This window comes from Eschscholzia californica, unplaced genomic scaffold (genome assembly GCF_041429995.1).
Source record: "Eschscholzia californica isolate CP2 unplaced genomic scaffold, dmEscCali1.0.p SCAF_1, whole genome shotgun sequence".
In the NCBI taxonomy this organism is placed as follows: Eukaryota; Viridiplantae; Streptophyta; class Magnoliopsida; order Ranunculales; family Papaveraceae; genus Eschscholzia; species Eschscholzia californica.
The window spans coordinates 65696720-65721065 of NW_028238198.1; the positions used below are offsets into that span (position 1 = coordinate 65696720).

Here is a 24346-nt window from a genome sequence, read left to right on the forward strand (position 1 = left end):
GCAAAATACTTCTCCACCTCACCTCACTCTCTCTCCACCTCACCTCTTTATCTTCTCCGATTAGGTCGCCGGCCGGAAAATCCACCTCAGCTCTCTCTCTCTCCACCTCACCTCACTCTATCTCCACCTCACCTCACTCTATCTCCACCTCACTTTTTTATCTTCTCCGATTAGGTCGCCGCCCGGAAAATTTTCCGGCCGGCGACCATGAAAATAAAAATTTCCCGGCGAAGGGAAATCCCTTCACCGGAGTTTCTATAGAGAGAGAGAGTGAATTTTTTTTTTCTTTTTTTTCATGATCGTCGCCCGGAAAATTTTCCAGTCGGCGACCTAATCGGAGAAGACAAAGAGGTGAGGTGGAGAGAGAGTGAGGTGAGGTGGAGTGTTTTTTTTATTTCCCCTTGAAATTTATTTCTCCAGAAAATTTCTAAAATTCTATATATTCCCTTTAAAATTTCACACCCCGGAAACTATTTAGCTTTTCCCAAAGCGCTGGCCTTTTTTTAGGAAGATATATTATCAAAATACATTTATCTCCAAATGATTATGATTGGGAGATAAGAAGAAGAGGGAGAAAACCAACCAGAGAGACAGAAGATGAAGTGCAAACCCTAAAAACAGGGTTCCGTCGTTGAAGCTGACTCGGCCAAATCAGTATTTCATGTTGGTATAGAATTGGACAGACATTAGAAAAGCTAGTAGCGATTTCGGCTTTTAATACTCTTCTGTTGATACGGAAAGTGTGTTTTTTTTTTTTGTGAAATCATTGAAACCCTTTTCATTCATAAGTGAATAAATCACTGATTTACATGGATAATTGTTAATTCCTTCGGTTCAGCGACATGAGAGTTACATAATACGGAAAGTGTGTTTAAGAGAGTACGAATTCAATGCTTACTTCTGATTTACACGAATTCAATGCTTACTTCTGATTTACACAAAATCAACGTTCTTAATTTTTTAATAAACCTTCGATCTGTAGATGGATTTTTTTCGTTCATGGTAGGCAACCATTTTCTTTTATGCTTTTAAAGATAATGGTTCTAACCAATGTTAATATGTCATGGTTGAAGTTTTTAAATTTGAAGATAGAAACTGCAATAAAATTGCAAGAGAGATCAATTTGAAACAATAGCTTTGCAGAAAAGACGCACTCAACTTGGATAGCTGGGTTAGGTTAACTCTTATATGCTTTGGAATGGATCTAAAATCAACCAAAGTCAATATAGCATATCTGAAATGTGACACAGAGAATCTAGACCTCTAGTCTCACTTTGTATCTCAATTTGAAGGAAAAGAAATATGAGCCGGAAAAGAAATATGAGCCAGAGTATCTACAATTTTAAAAAATTCAAAATGTTTTTATCCTCCCAAACACATGGGATGAGAAGTGATTCAGATTAAGGAGCTTTACTGAGACGATAAATGGGTAACCAAATATATCGTGATGAATCAAGATAATCGAAAGTTTATGCTAAAGAAATAAATGAAGAGTTAAAATTGGTTTCAATATATTGAATACCAGTAAAACAGAGATAAGACCATGAAGACATTCTGATAAATGTACTCTATTCCATATAAAACAGAAAGAGATTACAAAAGTTTTACCCAAAATCAATCGAGCTATTATTAAATCATCAGCAAAATGCTTCCGCAATTACTGATACCTCAAGAACAATAATCAGTTCGGCATTTCAAAGTCCAAAATTCAACAACGAAAAAAACACTTGTAGAAGAGTATTGCTGATATATTCATTCTTCGGATTGCCTTGTTCCCAATACTGAAATATCCTCGTATCGCTTCTGCATTATACATAAACACAAAATGTTTCAGTTAAAAATGACATTGTAGGAATAAAAATTTACCACTACTAGAATTCTTCAAGAAAAAGAAATCACGGTACTATTTCCAAGAATTCATTATTACAACATCAGATAGCCTTAGTTCCATGTTTTCAAATAGAGGAGAAAGAAAAGCCTCCTTCATGCTGGCATTTAATCCAGCTAGGCCAGCAAGACAGAAAAGTCACTACTATTTCACTAACCCGTCACAACCTAATTATGCTAAAGCAAACACAATTGAGTAGCAAATGACAATAACTATAATTTATATCAAGCAAATATGCATCCTTTTATCTTATACGCTCCCGAACTTCCTTTTTGAGCAGTTCTCTGGTCTAATATCAAAGTTTCGAACATGGGAACCCCCACCACCACTCTATTAATTGTTATGCAATAAAAACTAAAATCATATGCTTGGTTAGTGTAGCTCCATGAACGTCGAAGCTTTGACATCTAGCTCTATTTTGGTGGCATAGGTGATGATGATGCAGATGAAGAGGTTTCAAAATGGAGCTTCAAAGACATTTCTGTAGAACTTTTTTCGCACACCATGATCCGTAGTTTCTCCGACACCCTATATAGAGTTTTTGTTTCTACTGTTTGACAAAATTTAATCACCATGAGCTATATGAATGAATGCAATTGTAGAGAAGGCCGTATCAGTTGATTGTTGTTGTTCCTAAAGCAAGATTATCTAAAAGCTCTAGCCTCTAGAGTTCTAATTTCTTAGACACCCATTGCTTTTTCCTCCAAGTGGAGCAAATATCTTCCGAGGTTCTGTGATGTGAAGGCGTTCAATGGCTAGGGGACTGGTGCTGTTGTCAATTGATAAGATGAAGGCATTCTCGGCTTCTGGTCTCCCATTGGATTATCCTAGTGATCTTCTGTCCCTTTTCTCTCTCTTCATGCAATAAGAAACTACCCAAGAACTACATTTCTTTCTCTCTCACTCACTTTCTCAACAATCTATATTGAGATGCAACTTTTTGCAATATCACAATATCATTCATGCTTCAGAACAATATCATTCATGCTTCAGAAAATTGAGATGCTCCTACAGTTTCTAAGAAATTCCGGAATAGCAAAAAAAGTCCAGATCATGAATGAAATGACAGAAATGTACTAAAAGTCATTAGACTAAGAACCGAAGATTCAATTCCTACATCTTTGTCAAGTGTTAACAAGGAGTCAAGGATAATATATTGTGATCCCACAAAACCCATAGTAATTAACAAATCTCGTATAAAATGTGGTGTCAAACTCCGTAGTGATTCTCAAATGGGAAATGATAGAGTGCCCAGCAATTTTGCCCATTAAAATGCCCAACTTTCCTTATTTAGAAATAAAAGCGGTCCCCACCGTAGTCAAACTTTGAAAAACCCTTGTCTTTTAGTGATTCCACATCAGCTGGGCAATTTAATGGGCTAAAAACTGGGCACTCTAGCATCTCCCTTCTCAAATTATACGAAGAATAGTTCATCATCAGAACATCGGATTCGAAAATGATATACAAGGGAAATCCTAGGCAGATTTGAGAAGGAATCTCAAATCAACGACCAGGGTTAATTTGTCAACTTCATCTTCATTTGTGTCCTAAATCAAGATGAAGTTTCGTCCGTTGATTCGGTATTCTCCCAAATATGCTTGGGATTTCCTTGCTCTATCACTACCCTATCGTTTTTGGATATCTATTCGCTGTCGAGGTGAAAAACTCAATAAAAGAATTAGAAGTTCCATTACAAAACCCTTAAAAAACAGAACCTCTTCAACAAGGTTGGGTAGGTCTCTTCAGATAGCAAAGTTTAGAAACAAGTATGAGTAGTTAATATCAATATAGACTAAAAAACTCATGAATTTAGATTAACGAATAGAATTTAAATAAGAAATGATTTAGAAATTGTACCCCGACGTTGTTCATTTCCCATAGCCTATGAACTCCATAATCCACAGCCTGAAACCAATAAACTGAGTTACCAATCTATCAATCGAATCATAAAAACATTAAACAGGTAACAATTGAATTAGGGCATACGGTTTCTTTCTTACAAGATTCATGGATTCTAAGGACAAACACGGGAAACGTAACATTAACCCTAGAGATTAGGTATCCGAAGAATTTTTTTAGGTTTTAGATCCGAACAGAATTCTAACAAAATAAGAAACTCGAAACATCAAATCCTTAATAGATCAAACACAAAAACTATCAAATCGGAAGAATTTACGAACGAAAAAAGTTCAGATGATCAGGAACGAATGAATCAGAAGTGGATAAATTGAATAAAGAGAAACCCTACTCGTTCACCGAGGAAAGCGCCGGCAATAACAAAAGTAACGTAGACGGAGTTCCGACGCATCAAAACTCTGTAGATGCCTTCGAAGAGTCCTCCTCCGGTTCTTCTCGCCGTAGTTTCCATGGTTGTAGCTCTTTACTTTCTCTCTCTAAAGTTTTCTCTTTCTAGTTTCTCCTGAGCGAAAGCCACCCCAATGAACGAATAAAAATGCGATGCTCTTGATTGAACCCGGAATTAGGGTCCATATATATGATCCGGTTTCTACATTTTGTGGCACTTTCAGTGACGCATTTTTTGGCGACGGTTTTCGAACTTTTTTCTTTTTATTTGTAAAAGTTAGCTGAGAGCTTGTGCCGTTCCAATGGTTCACTCAAACTCTAACACGAGATGACTTTTTGGACATTTTGTTTAAAAAATATTTTTTAACAGGACATTTCGTTAGACACTCTATTACGAGGTGGTTGTATTTTTTTATAAAGTCTCAATATAGGCACTCTAAAATTAAAGTGTATTCTTGAGTTTTTTAAGTGGCACCTAAATACTCTAAACTTTAAATCAACAAAACTCTTGTTTTGTAACTACTTTTTCTTTATTGAATTTAAGAGTAACACGTGTATTAAATAGACGTGTTTTAGAGATCTCCATTAGAGATTAAAATAAAATAAAATTTGAGTGTCTCTATTTTGACATTTAAGAATGAGAATCTTAATTACAACTAGAACTTTTAGAGTTTTTCTTCGAATTGGACTCTCTATTTGACACTTCGTGAAGATTTTTTTAGAGATTTTGTTAAAAAATTCTCTAATGGGACTTTCTACTTGACACTTCGTGATGATGTCGATAATTTATTATAGAGACTCTTAAGAGACAGTCTAAAATTGGAGTGTCTTTTTTAGGCTCTCTAAATGTCACTCTAAAATTTAAACCAATAGAAACCCTTGTTTTTCTAATTACTTTTTTCATATCGAATATAAGAGCAACATGTGAATTAAGCAGATGTATTTTAGAGATATCATATGGAGACAAAAAAAAGGTTATAGTGTATCTATATTGTCACTTAAGAAAGAGAATCTCCATTGCCACTTGACAACTAAGACTTTCAGAATTTTTCTTTAGAGTGTTCCGTTAAAGATGCTCTTATGGTGGGTACGGGGTTGGGTCGGGTGACCACGGGCTTATTTCCTCATCCATTGGGCGGGTGAGCCCAGTCTGGGTCCAAAATTTTATGTCCATCATATTTGTTATGCAGACTTCACCGTATAGTTTTATTAAAATCTTAGTGTTCACAATCCATCCAAATCCATAAAGTCTTTCAGGTATGCCATGTACGTGTTCGGTTACATAATCTAAAAGGAGTGCGCCTTTACGAGTCACTCAAGAGTGGCACTTTCGGACACTGCTAACATAAAGGCATTAATGTCGAGGCCCAATAGATCACTTAAGCTTAATGGAAATTTGAAAAACTCAGACGGTTATAAATATAAGTCATCCTAACATATGTTATCTCTTTATGATATGTGATTAAATCACTTATATTTCCTCTTTATTTTTTAATGGAGAACATCAATAAGCAGGTGTTGTCAGATAAACACTATGGGTAAGATCCGAACGAGACCCACTTATCTCATCAAGCCAAGACCCACTTATCTCATCAAGCCAATCGAGTTGGATCTGCGCTTAAATTTCGAGTGTCCATGGACTCTAACAAACTCATGTGTCTATGGGGGATTTGAGTCCTCTGGCTTTTTCCTTGATTCTGAAGTCAAAGGCTTGTTGAGGAAGTTTGAACCTAGAACACCTCGAAACTCAGATCTTTAGGTTAAAAAAGAATTTCTTAACCATAGTCCAGGGTGTTTGGCTTTGGTCGATGTTCGTGGAACCTTTAACGTCACTCGGCACAACTTCCAGTCTGATTGTTTATGTTGTTTGGATCTGAGTCGTTTGAGCAGGCTTATTTTGGTCAGAGGTGTGACATACATTTTTTTTTAAGTTTATTCTACATAAATTATTTGGCGCAAAACCAATCGTCATTATGTATGTAAACCGTTGCTGAAAGTAGAACATACTCAAATGTCCCGATCTAAAATGTCCCAATCTAAAAGCCATACTCAAATATCTTGAACAGAATATGAAGTCAGAACTCAAATCCAACCTGATATTTATTAGAGAACAAATAACAGAGAGTGGTCTTTTTTAGACAATCACTAAACCAAAATGAAGAGTTCTAAAAGAAGAGTTAAACTTCTAGTAAAATGGAGAAAGGTATGAAACAATGAAAGAAGAAAGTATATATTACAGTGAATATATCAAGCTCTAGGAAAACGAGAGCGTCCTTTCTTTTTTAGGAACTCGGGGATTTCGACTGTGCTACCTTCGGAAAAAGAAGGGCGTCGATTCATTCCTCCGAGATTTACTTCTCCGCTTCCTAACTGATTTCCCTGCAATTTACCCTGAGAACGTATATCAGAATTCTATGGAATAATTCAATTATATTCAAGTTAAAGTAGGGGAAGAAAGTGAGTCACCTGAAGAGGAGTCCTTCCTTCACTTTCTTCCTGTCGTTTGAATCCGGTAGCAATCAGAGTTATACTAACCTGATTTCACACAACCAGGAAATGGTTATTACGAAACACAATTACTCCGGAAAATGGAGGATTAAGTCTAATCGGACCATGAATTCTAGATGACATTGACTTAGTCGAAAAAAATGAAGTACGTGATAGTTTTAAGAGGAAAGGAGGGTCATCCATATTTTTTGTCCCTTCGAAACAGGCTGAATGTGTTGAAAGTCGAAAGATTGAATTCGACTGTTACTTTACTATGGCTCGAAGTGGCTTATGAGCAAGCATGGGATTTAAAACCTGTATTTTGGTAATAGTTTGATAATGCTATTATAATTTCTAGAGCTGAAACTTACTTGACCACTGAGTGACTGATCAACAACAGCTCCAAATATTAAGTTTGCATTTGGATCAACAAGGTCGTATATCACCTCCGCTGCTGCATTTACCTGGGCCAAACAGACGCGCAAAGTAGAACAAGGGTCATTAATCTAACTTCGTAAAATAAAAGCAGGAAACGAAAGCATAGAATTGTAATAGACTGAATACACAGCAAGCCAAAAAGATTAAGAGGCTACAAGGTTTTTGAGTGAAATAATGGTTTCAAATAACCCTTGAATTTTTTAGAAGATAGCTAACTAAAACTTACATTCAAGGATGATATGGATTTAATGAATCCCCGGTGAAATGCGGTGAGATAGTTTGTCGGTTGCACATGTAATTTATAGATGTAAATTAAGTAAAGGTAGTTCTCGATGGCCTCTAGAGTTCGTTTCTACGACTTTTAGAGTTCAAATGTATTGTGTCCATGGCGGTTTAGGAGATTATTCCATCTTGATGCATCAATGCCATAATTGTAATGTTTCACAAAAGTTACGAGTTCATTCCAAAAAAAAATATTATCAAAAAAAATTAAATCGAAGAAAGAAGAGAAGAAGCAGAAAATAGGACAGTGCCTTTATTTGCCTTCGACTACATTTTTTAGGTTACTATAACAATGTGATTATTATAATCCATTGAGAAATGTTCTTCAGGTTTATGTACAATAAGTAGTAAAAAAATGTAAAAACGGAGGAGAGAGTTAAATCCCGGATCACTAGAAAACAGCATACCTCATACAAAGTTAGATCACTACCACCGGTGATGTTCCATACGATTCCAGTTGCCCGTTCAATACCAATATCTAATAAAGGAGATTGGATCGCATTTAATGCAGCATCTCTTGCCCGGGTCTTGCCTGCAAAGAAACGATAACCATCATACTATTGAAACCTATATCCAGGAAATGGGAAAATAAAAACATGTGTTATTTTTAACATATGAAGTAAGGAGCTACTAATAGAAACTATGAGTGTCTGCGGCAAACAAGAAGTTATCAAATGAAGCATATTATCTTCTACTATTCTCCTAATCGGCAAACAGGTGACATGATTATATAATAAATGGTATTTCTATACAAATCGGCGAGGGAATCTAATAGAGGAAAATGTAAGAACGACCTCAACACTATACGGCATGCATGGAATTTGTTTTGAATTTCATTTGCAAAATAGAGCATCTAGCAAATAATATATATACATTTATATACGTATATTTAGTTTAGATCTTTTGAACAAGAAGACTATTTATTACCTGTTGCAGTTCCTATACCCATTAAAGAAGAACCAGCATTTGCCATAATTGCTCGAACATCTGCAAAATCAACGTTCACCAGACCTGGAACCTGCAAATGGTAAAAAGTCCAGTATCGACGACAAGATGGGATTATATGTTATCAGGAAATGAGAAAATCAAAGATATTCTACGAAGAATTTCAAAAGGTCTTGTCATAAATGACCACTCCATCATCCACTTAATTCTGGCGTGTATTTTCAAGGAAGCTAATAAACATAAAGGAAAGTTGGGGCGAGATTTGGGAGAATCCTAGCATTCAATACGTATCTGTTTTCCGTGACACGTAACTATAATGTTTTCTCCCTCCATTTATCCTAACTATACAATCATGCCACTTTTTCCGTTGTTTTTATAAATGAAATTATGGAAGTACTGTATTTGTATAACTATAACAACTTTAGGCATTCCATACCGTAATTATATCAGAAATACCACGAACACCTTGACGAAGTATATCATCGGCCAAGTTAAAAGCTTCTGTAACAGGTGTAGATTGGGAAACAGCAGTCAACAACTTGTCGTTTGGAATGACTATCAATGTATCAACATTTTCTCTCAAAGCAGCAATTCCTTCTTGTGCTTGAACTGCTCTCCTTCTTCCCTCGAAGGAGAACGGAGTTGTGACAATACCAACAGTCAAGATACCCATTGACTTCGCAATCCCTGCTATAACTGGGGCTCCACCAGTGCCAGTTCCTCCGCCCATTCCAGCCTGCATACACAATTAACTATAAACACTAGGAAGAAGAAGAAAAAAGGTAAGAACCAAAATAACTGAAGAAAAAAGGAATATTGTCTTGTATCACAATGATGGTTAATTTGTATTTGTACTTTTCCTAATGCACGTGTAAAAGAAAGCAACAAGGTAATAATTTGGTATACCCATCCACACTGAAACTGGATCACCAAATGTGATTTTGGTGATCCACTCCAGAAGTACAAAGCCAGACCCTCGTGGAAGTTGTGATTTGGCACCTCAAAACAAGCCAGCCCTTCATTTGAGAAAAATAGCCTACAAAACACTCGCTTACAGATGGCTTGCCATTTACAACTTCCCTTTTGGAGGTTACATCAACCTATCCTAGTTGACCAACTTAAATGATCAAACCCGATGACGTTTTTTTTCCAGACAGTATGAATGAAAATTAAAAAAGAAAACTAATTACAAGTAAGGACGATAATTGCTTCAAATCGAAGCACTAGGAATAACACAAAAGACCCCCAAAAAACAGCCTCCATTTGGCTCAGAGAAGACTTACATGGTTGCTATTTGTTAATATAGCCTCGCATGCTAATGTAAAATGTTAGAAAGGCATAAACCTACAAAATTTAGTTATGGGTAATTTAAATAATCCTAGTTTACATTCACCGGAATATCGAACTTGTCAAACCTAGTAACCTTGTTCAGGAGATCAGAAGAAATTTTTAAAAATTCTGTTTGGATTGCGAAATGGATTCCATCGACCTGACTATTCATTGCTAATTGGCTTTGAGTTAGAAGCCTACTAACTTAATAAGTTAACGTCAAACATATGTTATAACAAGGTTGAAGAATATAATCACAAAGAGTATAATTCAAACATTTAATCTTACCGTTACAAATACCATGTCGGACCCATAAAGAGCCTCTTCTATTGATTCTTTGCTTTCCTTTGCTGCATTCATGCCAATATCTGGGTTCCCACCGGCACCAAGACCCCTAGTTAGCTCCAGACCAATTTGCAGGCGATTATCAGGAAACACAGGTGATATCCTCATTGCTTGGATATCAGTGTTGACTATCCAAAACTCCACACCTTTCATGGAACTTTCAATCATTCTATTGACAGCATTAGACCCACCACCACCAACACCAATAACTTTTATCTTTGCTGCGTTGTAATTATCTGGTGTCGATGAATCTATTAAGTTCTCGGTAATACTTCCACCTGAACTCTCCTTTTTCGGACTAATAACTGGGTCATTTCTCTCAACTCCTCTGAGCAAGGATACTTCAGGGCGAAGATTCAAGAAAGGGTCATTATTGTGAAATGAATTAACTCCATGGGAGTTGACTGAACATCTGAAACGAGAAGATGTCGAAACAATTCTTTTACCAGCACCAAAAATCCCACTTTCTAACATCTTCTGAGGACTAATTCTAACCATACGATTCTCAGTAAAAGTTCTTCCACTTAGAACAGGTAATACTCCCACAGAGTTCATAATGTCAGCAGAAGAAAAACAAGGCAAGTGAGTTGCCATCTTAGTAGAAAGGTAAAACCCAAATTTCTAGGGTTTTGATAAATGAGATTGTTTCCTGAGAAATTCAGATACCCAAATACCTAAATTTCTATACACCCATCACCAACTCTACCTTCTAAAACCTGTCCAATTTTTTTAAATGAAACAATTAAAAACAAGAAAATGGAACTTGAAAAAAAAAACCATTTCAGAAAGTTTTCAACAATATGAAATGAAAAGAACAAAACCCATGAAGCAATCACGATTCAAGATACTGATAATAATTGCAAAATGACCCAAATACAATTGAAAGAACCGTGAAATACCTAATTGCACCAAAACCACTAGTGAGACGACCGCATTTCTTGAAATCAAAGCTGGAAATAAGCTTTTGATTAAAGAGGAAGATTAGGGTAGAAAGATTACTTGATCTTGTTTGGTGCTTCTCCAGGCTCTCTCTGTTGTCTGGGTTTTGGGGTTAGAGAGAGAGAGATGACTGTGAAGTGTGATGTATTAAATGGGGAAAGGGGAGTATCGAGTTTTCATGGTGTGGAGGAGGTGTAAACAAACTAGTTAAGGTGGGGTCTGGAAAAGCTCACACTCAGGAATCAAGTGATTGGATCTCCTTCCTTCTCTCCTAATTACCAAAATCAAGAAGGGTTATTTCCCTAATGGCTCCCAACTTTGTGACCAGCTTCCCGCCTGGCCCCCTACTTTACGAGAAATACCCATATGGCCCCCTTCCGTTATAACACCGTTACTCTCTCTCCTCTATCTCATTTTCTCTCTCTGCCACATCATCTCACCTCGCCCCGTCATCATCTTCTTCGGCAGGGTCGCCGGCCGGCCAAATTTCCGGCCGGCAACCTTCAAATAAAAAAAAAACTTCTCTCTCCTCTCTCTCTAGAATTTTTTTTTTTAATTTCCTCACCTCTATCTCTCTCTCTAAAACTCCGGCGAAGGGGTTTCCCTTCGCCGGAGCTAGGTCTGTTCAACAAACAGACCTAGATCTGCTCACGAACAGACCTAGCTCCGGCGAAGGGAAACCCCTTCGCCGGAGTTTTAGAGAGAGAGAGGTGAGGAAAAAAAAAATTTCTAGAGAGAGGAGAGAGAATTTTTTTTTTTATTTGAAGGTCGCCGGCCGGAAATTTGGCCGGCCGGCGACCTTGCCGAAGAAGATGATGACGGGGCGAGGTGAGATGATGTGGCAGAGAGAGAAAATGAGATAGAGGAGAGAGAGTAACGGTGTTATAACGGAAGGGGGCCATATGGGTATTTCTCGTAAAGTAGGGGGCCAGGCGGGAAGCTGGTCACAAAGTTGGGGGCCATTAGGGAAATAACCCAATCAAGAAATTGAGGTCTAAGGGTTGGTCTTGGTAAACATGTCAAGTCTCTCGCCAAATGCTTTGGCGTTTAGAAAATAAAAGAATGCTAGAAAAATACTCAATCTAGTTTGACCATTACAAGTCTCATAGTAATCATTAGTTTGTTTCGGACAGAGAGAAATAGTGGCGGTCATCTTCGATCAATCATACTCACAGTTGCTTACTCTCTAAATCCAAAAGCCCACCCCGACTGATTTCAGACCAATTAGCCTTCTCAACACTACCTACAAGATAATCACCAAAATTTTAGCCAATCGTCTGAAAACCCTTCTGCTGACATCATTTCTCCTTTTCAAGCCGCCTACATTCCTGATAGGCAAATTACAGATAATATCATTATCAACCAGGAATTAGTCCATTCATTAAAAAAAATCAAAGGCTCCAAGAGTTACTTCGGGCTTAAACTCGACATGTCAAAAGCCTTTGATAGGATCGAGTGGAATTACATTGAGATCATCATGAGTAAATTGGGTTTTTCTAACCACTAGATTAGACTCATCCATTCTTGTATTGCCTCCTCTTCTACGGCGGTTCTGATCAGTGGGTGTCCTAGTGCTTCCTTTAATGTTAGTAGGGGAATTAGACAAGGAGACCCTCTCTCCCCTTTCATTTTCACTCTTGTCATGGAGGGTCTCAGCAGGCTGCTTGAGAATAATAATTCCACTGATCATTTCATAGGCTTTCCAATCTCTAACTCCAATATCACAATCAACCACCTTCTCTTTGTAGATGACTACATCATCTTCGGTCAAAACTCGCTCGAGAATATTCACAATCTTAAGAACATCCTTCAAACCTTCAGCGAGGTCTTAGGCCAAATGATCAACTACTCCAAGTCCACAATTTTTTCTCTAAGAATTCTCATCATAAATTTAAGAGAATGATCATTCGAGCTCTTAAAGTTAGACAATCCTCTTCCATAGATAAATACCTTGGCACTAATCTCTTTATTGGTCCCAACAAAAAGCAAGCCTTCTCCTCTCTTCTGTCGCAAATCTAATGCAAACTTTCTAAATGGCATACTAATCTCCTCTCTCAAGCTGGTCGCTCTATTGTTATTTCAGCAATTGTTGCGGCTGTTCCCCAATAACAAATGCAATGTTTTACCCTTCCTAAGGGTATTAGGAATAGCATCGAGACCCTCCAAAGGTCTTTATGGTGGGAAAAATCCAAAACCATTCACACAGTCAACTGGTCTCATATCTGTCTTCCCCGCAAACTTGAGGGGTTAGGTTTTCGTCTTCCAAATCTGGATAATCAAGCTTTCATTGGAAAATTAGCCTGGAAACTCATCAGTAATCCTCAGGCCCTCTGGGTTAAAATTCTCAAAGATAAATACTACCCCAATAATCAAACACCTGCTTCCCCCAAAGCTAACCACTTATGGCGTTGGAAGTCTCTCTATAAACAATACACGCAAATCTCTAGTTTGATCTTCTGGGACATTAATCAGGGAACTAATATCAACATTTGGCATGATTACTGGATCCCTGGTCACCCTCCACCCATACACAATTCCAGAAATGTTGATATCAATCAGGTGGCCCAACTCATCAATCAAAATACTTGGAATATTAATCTTGTTAATCAATGTTTTAATTCAGATATTGCTAATGCGATTTCTAGTATTAACTTGCAAGACCACAAAGATGATGAAGCGAAATGGCCTTTAACTAAATCGGGCAATCACACCATCAGTTCAATCTATTATCATTTAAGGACTACAGGTAATCACAATAATACTGATAGGGTGGGTTGGAATTTCATATGGCATATCAATACAACTCCGAGAATCAAATTATTCTTGTGGAAATACTGTACTAATAGCTTACCCTTTCGAGGTAAAATCGGTAAATTTATATGCTAAAATTATATGGTTCCTTTGGAAAACGAGATGTGAGAAATGCTTCTCAAACCAGGCTTCTACTCCAATGAACATAATCACAAGAATCAAAGCCACACCCACAAAAACTATGAAAGCTATAACAACAACTATGAAAAAGAAAAAACAAAAACCATCATGGAACCTCCTGTGACACCCTTCATAAAAATTAATGTAGATGCATCTTTCACTATCTTTTCAAAATCTGCAGGTATAGCTGTATTATTCATGACGGTAAAGCGAAATTCATTATGGCACTCTCAGACAGTACGAGGACAAAACACAGAAGAATGTGAATCCATAATTATTCTCAAAGCTATGCAATGGGCTATAGATTTAAAATTTCAGCACATTCACATTGAAAGCGACAATAAGAACGTGATCAACCACATCATGAATAGCAAAAACCATGTGCAATGGCAGTCGAGAAAGCACATAGATGAAATCTCAGATCTCAAAAGCTCGTTCGACGACATCAAATTCTCTTTCACACTAGGACAAAACAACAAACAAGCATATGCTCTTGCCAAATGAAGTCGGAAGAACAATCGTAGACGTATTTGGACTGATGTTTTAGAGTTAAAGAGCATTGTTTAGCTCTTTGTGTTTCCTTCAACAAAAAAAATGTGAAGAAGGTGGAGATGGGTGGATGTTTTCATTAAAAAAATGGTGAAGTTTCGAAATGAATAGCTCTCTAGATTTCTGTCCTATTGAATCTGAAGAATTACTTGATGTATCTTTAGTTTCTTGTTAACAACAACGATTTCTAGTGTTCCCTAAATATGTCGGTTCTTTTAGGTTTTTGTCCTATGCGCAAATCGTGTTGTTCGTGCAAATTTATGTAAACTATGCAATTATACACAAACTCACCTAAACTATTGGTAAATCTTATATAATAAGAGCACTTCCAATGCAAAATTCAATCTTAAAATTTCAAGTGCCACCTAAGAGCATCTCCAATGGAAAACTCTAGCAAACACTCAAAAAGTTTAGTTGTCAAATAAAGATTCTCTTTCCTAAGTGTCAATATAGAAACACTCTAAATTTTTTTGATCTCCAATGGAGATCTCTAAAATCTATCTACTTAATACATATGTCACTCGTAAATTAAATATGTAAAAAGTTGTTGAAAAGAGAAGGTTTCTATTGGTTTAAATTTTAAAATGACAATTAGAGAGTCTCAAAGAGACACTCTAGTTTTAGAGTTTCTCTCTCTCTCTAGACACTCTATAGTAAATGTGTCCACCTCATAATAGAGTGTTTAACAAAGTGTCCCATTGGAGATTGCTTTTTAACAAAAACTAAAAAGTCATATGTGGCACTCTAAGTGTTAGAGCATATTCAATGTTAAACGCCAAAACTAAAAAAAAATCTCTATTCATCCTATGTGTCAAGTTCTAGTTGAGATTCTCACTCCTTAGTGGCGGAAATAGAGATCTTCAATTTTTTTTGTCTCCAATGTAAAACTCTAAACTTAGTTACTTATGTGAAGGATTTATCCGTTCGGTCTGAAGGAGATGGCCTTCCGAAGGAGTGTCCTTCCGAAGGAGTGTCCTTCGACCAAGGTGGCAATGCGATCAATTTGTCAGTTAGGATAACGATGACCACACGTAAAGATCATCCAGTCCGGTCCAATTAGGGGTCGTAATGCTTTGCTAGAAGCCAACTACGATCGTCGGATTAAGGAGATGATTCGCGGCTAACATAGACCGGATCCTACAACGGGTTACACATAAGAGTGGTAGCTTGATCGGAGAGAATTGACTAGACGGGAACTGGCTAAAGGTGGATGAGATCCAGCTGGAAAGGCCGAAAGGATCCGAATGGAGATTCGGGACAAGATAGAAAAGAAGGCTCATTGGGCCGGCCATGAGATGGCCGACCAGAGTAAGTGGGCCGGCCATATAAGGCCCATGGTGGGCTGCCCTGGCCGGCCACACTTAAGGGATTATCAAAATACCCCAAAAGGGTATTTTGGTAATTATCTTTTCTGTGACCCGAAAATAGAAAACCTAATCTGAATGGGATTCTAATTAGGGTTTGTCTATATATTGGGTCAGTAGAGAACAGAAAAGGTGTGGATTTCTCTCTAGTGGAAAAATATACAACTCTCTCTCTCTCTAAATATACAGCTATTGGAGAGAGAGGAAGATAGAGAAAAAGCTCCCGTTCTATCAATCTAGTCAAGAAGAAGAGTTCTTCTCAACCTTCTAGTAAGTCCTAGCAGTCTGAAAGGAAGGGAGATCAAGTCTATTCACTCGGTGTCTCAAGTAGAGGAGCTACAATTGGAGCTCTCGATCTTTACATGCGATTGGAATGGTTCGAGGGAAAAACGCGTTAAGGTATTTATCCCTCTTCTAGTTCATTGATTAGTTTATGCATATGATCCTGGGCAATCTAGTGTTAAACATATGATGTTTGAGATTCCGCTTAGAACACTAGTTAGTGTATAGGATACACAAAACCCTACATTATGTGGCGTAGTTATTTTTGTAAATAAAAAGTTAGTTATTTTAAAAAATATATAAGACTCAACTTCTATTGGTTGAGAATCAAATATTGATGAGTTGGACAATTAGAGCATCTCCAATGCAAGACTCAAACTCTAAATCTTAGAGTGCCACATAGGATTTTTTTGAGTTTTTCTCTAAAATTCATCTCCAATGCAAAACTCAACATGAATCTCTAAAGTGATGTGTCAAGATTCATTTTAGAGATCCTTAAGAGGACGCTCTAAGTTTAGAGTGTCCTCTTGAGTTTCTCTAAGTGCCACATAAGCAAATCAATTAGTTTTAAACTAAAATATACGTTTTTAGAGTTTCTCTTGAGTGTTGCATTGGAGATGGTTTTGAAATAGAGTGTCTCTAAATGGCCAAATAGGAAAGAGACTATTTAGAGATCCATTTTTCACACTTAACACATAGGATTTTTAGAGTTTTTTTTTAGTCCTGCATTGGAGATGCTCTAAGAGATATCTTAAGAGGACACTCTAGAAATAGAGTGTCCTCTTGGGATATCTCTATTCCACCCTCGACACGTCATCTTAGAGATCCAAAATAGAGTGTTGCATTGGAGAGAGTTTTTAAGAAAAAAACTCTAAAAATCATATGTGGCATTCAGAGTTTCTAAGATTGAGTGTTGCATTGGAGATGCTCTTAGAGATTGAGTGTCCCATTGGAGATGCTCTAAGACTTTAGAGTTTTTTATCCAATGCAAAACTCAATTGAGATCTTTAGATGGTGTGGAAGCATTTAATTTTGAGATGTCTCAATTACAGTGGTGCGGCTAAGATTTGGGGGCTCGGTGCGAGATTTTGATCGGGGTCCCTAAAAAATAGTATGAAAAAGAATTAAAACACATAATATATAAGTACATAACAGTTTGCCCATAATATCTTGAACACAATCATACAAAAACGTATTAAGCAAGAATTTATGCATGAGCGTACTATTTGCATAACTAATTTACTTAAAAAATTGAAATCTTGTAATCCAGTTATGTATCAAAAGTACAATTCTCTACTAGACTACTACAATGGACAATCACGATGATTTCAATAAATATTCAATCATATAAATTTCGATTCAATAAGTATTCATATAACAAAATAAGTATGGGATATACAGAGATATAAAAATAGTTTTTGCATTAATACATAGATCGGAATAAAGAAAGAAACATGTGTATTTCAAAGCAAAAAATAATAAATCTATATTTTATCGAGAAAATATGTGTCTACAACAATTGTTTGTTTAATTCTTTAAGTTAACGAAGAGTTTCTTATAAGTTGGCGTTGATAGGTTGAATGGATTGTATAGGCACTTTTGAAAGTTGCTTTAGCCGAGACCCAAATATCTTGGAGTGCCCAAAGAGATATTTATGTGAAATGGGCAAAGGGAATCGAACCCGGGACGCTTGATGCATTCAACCTAACCGCGTACCAACTAGACAACGCCAGCATCTTGTAATAAATCTATACTTACAGATATATGACCTTATTGACACGGAAAAGGGCCCCTAAGGTGAGGGGGTCCGCTGCGGTCGCACCTGTGGCACCCCCCATCCACGCCCCTGCTCAATTACAAACTCTGTTTTTGAGATTCTTTTTGAGAGTCTTAAGTGTCTTAGTCATCAAATTTTATTTTCCGACCAATAGAAAATCTTTCTTTATCAACCCCTTTTTCCTATTAAATGCATGTATGACATGTGTAACTAATAAAGTTTTTTTGAGTGTTGCATTAGAGAAGGACTTAAATTAGAGACACTCAATTTATCCCTATAGGACTTAAATTAGAGACACTGAATTGTCTTTGTAAACTTGGGAGAACAAGCTTAAGGGTTTGTCTGTTCCGTGAAAATAGTTCAATCAGAAAAAGATAGTTTGGTTTAGAGAGAGAAAGTGACGAAAATGAAACAAAATAAAACGAGTTTTTAGGGAGAGTGTCGAACGAAATTCATTTTTTGTGATGCAGTAAACCAGGTTCCTTTCCCATGAAAAATCAATTTTCACATTTTATTTTAGGATTTTTGAGTCAACAGTCCAAAATCTGGGGGGTAAACCCAAAAAAAATCCACTCTTGCCCAAAAATTAGTTGCAGGTCCAAATGTCAGTTTTTTTTTTTATTCCCCTCTTGCCCTTGGACAAGACATGCTGACGTTTCCTGGAAAAAAAAAAATGACTGGTAAATAAAATAATTTACCAATACACGAAAAATTCAAAGTTTCAAAATTTTTTTGAAAATTTGAAACGAAATTTCAAATTCCCGCCCAGCAAACCATCTCTTCCCGGTAAATAAAATAATTTCCCGTACACGAAAAATTCCAATTTTCAATTTTTTTTGAAATTTTCAAACGAAATTTTTTTTTCGAAATTTTCAAATGAAATTTCAAATTCCCGGGCAAATTTTCAAATTTTTTTGAAAATTTTAAATTCCCGCCTAGCAAAAGTGTCTAGTACAGAAAAATATTTCCAGTAAATAAAGTAATTTCCCGGTCACAAATTTTTTTTTTCGAAGTTTTGAAATTTTCAAACGAAATTTCAAATTCCCGCCCAAATTTTCAAATTTTTTTACGAAATTTCAAATTCGCGCCCAAAGTTTCAAATTTTTTTACGAAATTTCAAATTCCCGCCCAGCAAAAATGTCTAGTACAGAAAAAAATTTCCAGTAAATAAAATAATTTCCCGAAAATAATTTCGTTTTCCGGGAATTTTTCGGTGGCTGTTCAGTAATTTTCTGAACAGTACAGATTCTGATGGACGGGTTGTCAGATTATATATTTTTCAGAAAAAAAATCGTTTCCCGAGAATTTTCGATGGCAATTTTGTAATTTTCGATGGCATGAACGGTAAATACTTTATTTTCTAAGGGCCCTTTACGTAATTTTGACCCCCCAAACTGACACATTGGACCTCCCTTACATTTTTAGGCAACTTTGGGTGGGATTTTCATTTTGGCCCCCTTTCTGGATCAATGGCCCAACCCCTCTTTATTTTAATCCATCAAAGTGAAAACTCGATTCTACAGACACTACTTTCCACTTAAGTAGTACACAAAATAAAAAGAATAGCCTAATTGCGATCTCTTCTAATAGATGGTAACTCAGGTGAAGTTCCAAAACCTCTTCTCCCATCCAAAATATTACCATCAAATATTACCTTACTACTATTATTTAACCAATAAATTTCAGAACATAACTTCATGGTCTTTAGCCATTAAAACAGCTTCTTCTCCTCAACAAGCTTTAACTCTTTACAAACAAATGCTAAACCAATCCATCCCTTTTGAAAATTACTCAATTGTATTTGCTCTTAAATCATTTACCCATTCATTTTCATCCCAAAATCTCTCTCTAATTCGTCACCTTCATACCCATTTACTCAAAATTGGATTCTGTTCTGATGTTCATGTTGCAACTTCTCTTCTCCGTTCTTATGGGGTCTGTTATTTCTATGATGCACGCAAACTGTTTGATGAAATGCCTGAAAGAAATGTTATCGCTTTTAATACCATGATTAATGCTTATGCCAAGTCACTAGACTTAAAGAAAGCTCGTCTGATTTTCGATGAGATGCCCGTTAAAGATATTGCTTCATATTCTGCAATGATATCCGGGTACTTGAATAATGGGAATTGGAATGAAGGGGTGAAACTCTTTCAAGAAATGATTGTAAAAGATTCATTAAAACCTGATTATATAATTTTAATATCGATCTTATCTGGTTGTACAAGAATTAGTTCACTAGGATTATTGTTGGGTAAATCTATTCATTGTTTTATAGAGAAGAATGGGTGGGAATTGAATGTCGAACTTGGGACAGTTCTTGTTGATGTTTATGCAAAATGTGGATTCTTGAGAGGCGCTTTTCGGGTCTTTGAGAAGATGAACGAAAGAAACGTAGTTACTTGGAGTGTTATGATTTGTGGGTTTGGAAATCATGGGTATAGTGATGAAGCATTTTTAGTGTTCAAACAAATGAAAAAGGCTGGTATTAAACCTAATGAAATTACATTTACAGGAATTCTTTGTGCATGTAACCACGCTGGTTTGATCGAAAAGGGGAAGAAATACTTCAAAGAAATGATTGAAGAGTATAAAATCGAACCAGGGATCCGACATTATGGGTGTATGGTTGATCTATTAGGTAAGGGAGGGAGATTAGAGGAAGCATACGAACTGATTAAATCTATGAAACTTGAGCCTGATATAGTTATATGGGGTTCTGTATTAGCAGCATGTAAAGTTCATAATCAGTTTGAAACGGCTGAAAGAGTGATCGAACGGGTTCTGGAAGTGGCGAAGCCGGAGAGTGATGGAGGAGTGTATGCTCTTATTTCTGATATATATACTATGAATGGGAAATGGGAAGAAGCAGAGAGGGTAAGGGAACTGATGGTAAAGAAAGTTAGAGGATATAGCTTTGTGAGATCTTGAACAATGACGGGATAAATGCAGTAAGGGTGTCTCGGAGCATGTACTTGTTTCGATCTGTCCCCCGACCCGTGCCCGGGTGTCAGTTTGTGCTCCAACAGAAGAAAAGCTCCGTTCCCCGCATAAGGGAGCCGCCTTATGGTATGGGCAGATCGCTTTCCTTCATACAGCTAACACCCCAGCACGTTTATGACAACGGGTTTGACTTATGAGGGAAGTGTAGATATCCAACTCAAAAGTAATACGAAGGCAAGCCGTTACCCTAACAGATACAGCAGCTGACAGAATATGCCATCTTCTCCAACAAAGACAACGTCAGTTCCTCAAGCTTGGAATCAAAGCTCATGGCTGCAATGGCTTATCGTGCACCCTAAATTACGCAGGTTCTCCCCCTCTCTCTGTACTATGTCTATCTGTTTCATTGTTGCTCATAACATATGAAAGTTAATCCCATTTGTTTACTTTGGATATCCTTTTTCAATCTTGTGAAGTTTCCAAGTACCTTGGATCATAGAATGAATGTAATAAAGTCTTTTTGTTATTTTTTTGGTGATTCCTGTTATCTTTGGTCCTTGTTCTGTACAATTGTATGTTAAAATTGTTGAAGAACAATGCCTTAATCAAATTCTAGTGTTTCCAACTCGATTTGAAAGGACACTCGTGAACCATCCAAATCAAGAAACACCCAAACCACAAAACACCCAAATCACACAAACTCCATCTAATTGACGGAAAGGAAGCACAGAGTAATATATTTATATATATATACATATGTTTTTAGAGGTACACCTGTTCATGCAAAGAAACTATATACTCGAAAGAACATAGTAGTTTATTCATACGTACATATCGAATTTATCAGAGTGGTACTAAAAAAGGTAACTCATACAGTCATACTCCATGTTCACTCTTTTGTTGGCACTTTGAGGGTTATTCACTTCCGTAACCATTTGACGATCAATATCTACACTCCCTTTTTCGGTCAGTAGAATTAAGAAGGTATCAGATGAAGGATATAATTGGAAAGTTCTGTAGGTTATTGGCAAATTTAAGCTCCATTCACATCCTCGAGAAACCAGTGTTCAAATCAAATCCATTTGCTTTGCTAGTTAATAATCAATACTGAAGATCTTTGTACCTTGTTGGCTATTACCTTTGAGAACATCAGTCTGTGTCAGTCTCAATTCGTCCATGTCAGTCTCAATTCGGTCAAGATATTGATTGATCCAAAGGCACTAATGCATGTTATAGCCTTATAGGAAGCAATATTTCTTACCAGTTTTTATTTCTTTTCCATGGATAAATTGTACTGCTAACTAGTGCGTAAAATATTCGTGACCTCCTCTTTCCTCAATAAAGTAGATGTACAAAGCACGAACGAAGTTAGGAGAGCTAGTTCATGGGAAGTAGATACTTGATCCCACCTTGAAGCAATTATTCATCCAATGTTACACTCTGATTAAAAAAAAATCAAATGCTGATTACTTGTTCTGAACTGTCAGATATATTTGTTCAACAGTACGTCTGTTCATAATCTGCAAGTCTTGACTCTTGAGATATCAGTCAACTACTGCTTGTTGTGTACAAACTAGAAGACTTGAAGTCCTCATTAACATTGTAAGAAACCAAACTAGGGGTAAAATTCTTTTGTTCTTAAGATACTAATAATGGGAAAATTGAATTTGGAGGACAAAGTTAGTAAAAGAGACTCATTTTGTGGTTTTGACTTTATAATACAGATGTTAATGCAGTTTTACGAAAGCAAAGTAACATAAAATTGGATGGTCTGGTATCCGATTTTAGCCAATATTTTAAATCTCCCTCTTTAGCGGTAACACAACTTAAAGCTGTGATTGGAGCTCAAGGAATGAAAGAGCTTTCTAATCGGAGATTTCACCATATTTATCTGTTTGTCCAGTTTGAGCTTATTTCCGACATGCATAAATCATAGTTCACGTTATATAAAACAATAGTGAACGACTAACATTTGTATTGAGTTAAGAATTATAACTCACTCGAAGAATGTGTTTGTGGGTATTTGACGCATTTTCGTTTTGTTTGAAAATAGGTCGGAGTTTGTATTTGTAAATCCAAACCCCAAAGGTGAGCGTGGCAATGGAGAATCATTTTTGGTAACAGGTAGCACCAGTGGAGCTGCTAACCGAAATGTTAGCCAAGTCCCATAACAAAGATAACAGAGCTTCCAACTAAACTACTCCAAGAATGGTGACAGATTTTATGACCAAGGCCCAGTTGGGTTTGTATGTACAAGATATACAAGAAATTTCAATTCTAATAACTGCAAAATTATTTGTGACATCGTTTCTGAAAGATAGATGGATCCTTTTACAATATCCATGTTGAATCTTTGTAAACAGGATCAATGAATCATAAGAAGAAGATATAAGGTCAGCATTTTCCATGGAAAAATTCTCTGCTGTCAAGGTTATATAGTAACTTCTAATATTCTTGTTTTGAATTCCCGAAAAATACTTTGCCTGTGTGGGTGTTAGATGAAAATGCTTTCGAAGTAAAGGGTAAAATAGTTTAATACATGCTGGGTCTCGTGGCCTGGAGAGATTTCCAGTCTTTAAACTGGCCATTAGTAGTAGTTCAGCTGGTTCTAACTTGGAATAGATCATTAAAACTTCAAGTACCCCGTTCGCGGTCCTTACACCATGGGCCTTTTAAGATCAGTCGGGTTGTGGCCCTGGAAGCACAGCCCATCAGAAAAGGTGTTAAAATAATGTTGTGAATCGACATAAAAGCGAAATAATTAATCGATTATCTAATGTGTCCTTGAAAGAAATATTTTTTTGAAAAGAGGCCATTTTGTGATTGTGGCAGGGAAACAATATCCTGTGAGGCTAACAGACCACGTTTTGATTTGGTCAGCAGCCTAACAATATTCTCTCTCTTTCTCTTTGCAGGAATCATGCATGTAAAAGTGCACACACTGATTTCTAGGGTTTACTCATGTATGTATCTATACATGTGTATATAAGTATATTATACTCAATAATTTGTGTTTGGGCAGCTACTGCCTTTTCTACTATTTGCCATTTATATCATTTTGGCCCCATTTTCGTCTGTTTTATTTAAACAATGACATTCAAGTCGCTCTTGTTATTTTAATTTGTCATTCCTACTCTCGGAAAAAGATTTTAGTGAAATGCGGAAATGTTAGTACTCCGAAGATAATTCAAGCTCGCTTTTGAAAAGTAAATTTGGAGGCCAAATGTTCCATTTGGCAAATCTTGAATATGAGAAGATTTCATTTAAAAAAACTAAATAAAAAAGTTCAAAACCTACCTATTTGGGTAAAAAGCAATTAGCATGCATGATTTTGAACAAATTTAACATAAACTTATTTATTTTGTCATAATAAATAATAAATTCGACTTTTTTTAAAGGGTCAACTTTACAAAATAACCATTTGAAGAAAAAGTTGAACAACTCCTTAGCTACTTTCTTGTATGATTAGCTTGGATGGATCTAATTAATCAGTTTATATTTGGATTATTATAATAACCTCTTAAACAATAAATATATTAAGAT

At 36.4% G+C, this 24346-nt stretch overlaps 3 protein-coding genes and 1 pseudogene across 8 annotated transcripts; 2 read left to right on the top strand and 2 right to left on the bottom strand.

Moving 5' to 3' along the window:
* Positions 1-1487: 1487 nt before the first annotated feature.
* On the bottom strand, positions 1488-4357 carry LOC147568350 (cytochrome b-c1 complex subunit 9, mitochondrial-like). Its single transcript, XM_086654810.1, has 3 exons — positions 4137-4357; positions 3746-3793; positions 1488-1803 (listed from the first exon to the last, which is right to left on the bottom strand). Exons 1-3 carry the CDS (start codon positions 4254-4256, stop codon positions 1753-1755), a joined length of 219 nt encoding a protein of 72 aa, XP_086510936.1. The 5' UTR covers positions 4257-4357; the 3' UTR covers positions 1488-1752.
* A 1905-nt stretch (positions 4358-6262) lies between these two features.
* Positions 6263-11248, bottom strand: LOC147568351 (cell division protein FtsZ homolog 2-2, chloroplastic-like). Of its 4 annotated transcripts, none has more exons than XM_086654811.1 (8): positions 10918-11248; positions 9962-10734; positions 8781-9080; positions 8327-8417; positions 7807-7931; positions 7051-7143; positions 6659-6727; positions 6263-6583 (listed from the first exon to the last, which is right to left on the bottom strand). In XM_086654811.1, exons 2-8 carry the CDS (start codon positions 10610-10612, stop codon positions 6440-6442), a joined length of 1473 nt encoding a protein of 490 aa, XP_086510937.1. In that variant the 5' UTR covers positions 10613-10734; positions 10918-11248; the 3' UTR covers positions 6263-6439. The 4 variants fall into 4 exon arrangements, with proteins under 4 accessions (XP_086510937.1, XP_086510939.1, XP_086510938.1 ...); XM_086654813.1 differs by having other exon boundaries at positions 6263-6571; positions 10918-11243; XM_086654812.1 differs by having other exon boundaries at positions 11018-11205.
* Positions 11249-13069: 1821 nt separating this feature from the next.
* Positions 13070-14392, top strand: LOC147568352 (uncharacterized). The gene is made up of 2 exons (XM_086659384.1): positions 13070-13703; positions 14070-14392. The coding sequence occupies exons 1-2, from the start codon at positions 13070-13072 to the stop codon at positions 14390-14392; spliced, it is 957 nt and encodes a 318-aa protein (XP_086515510.1).
* A 4987-nt stretch (positions 14393-19379) lies between these two features.
* On the top strand, positions 19380-23908 carry LOC147568353 (pentatricopeptide repeat-containing protein At1g33350 pseudogene; annotated as a pseudogene). 2 transcript variants are annotated; one of them, XR_015231022.1, is made up of 3 exons: positions 19409-21171; positions 22857-23233; positions 23719-23908. The product of XR_015231022.1 is annotated as a pentatricopeptide repeat-containing protein At1g33350 pseudogene, transcript variant X1 (transcript). The 2 variants fall into 2 exon arrangements; XR_015231023.1 differs by having other exon boundaries at positions 19380-21171; positions 22857-23870.
* Positions 23909-24346: the final 438 nt, after the last annotated feature.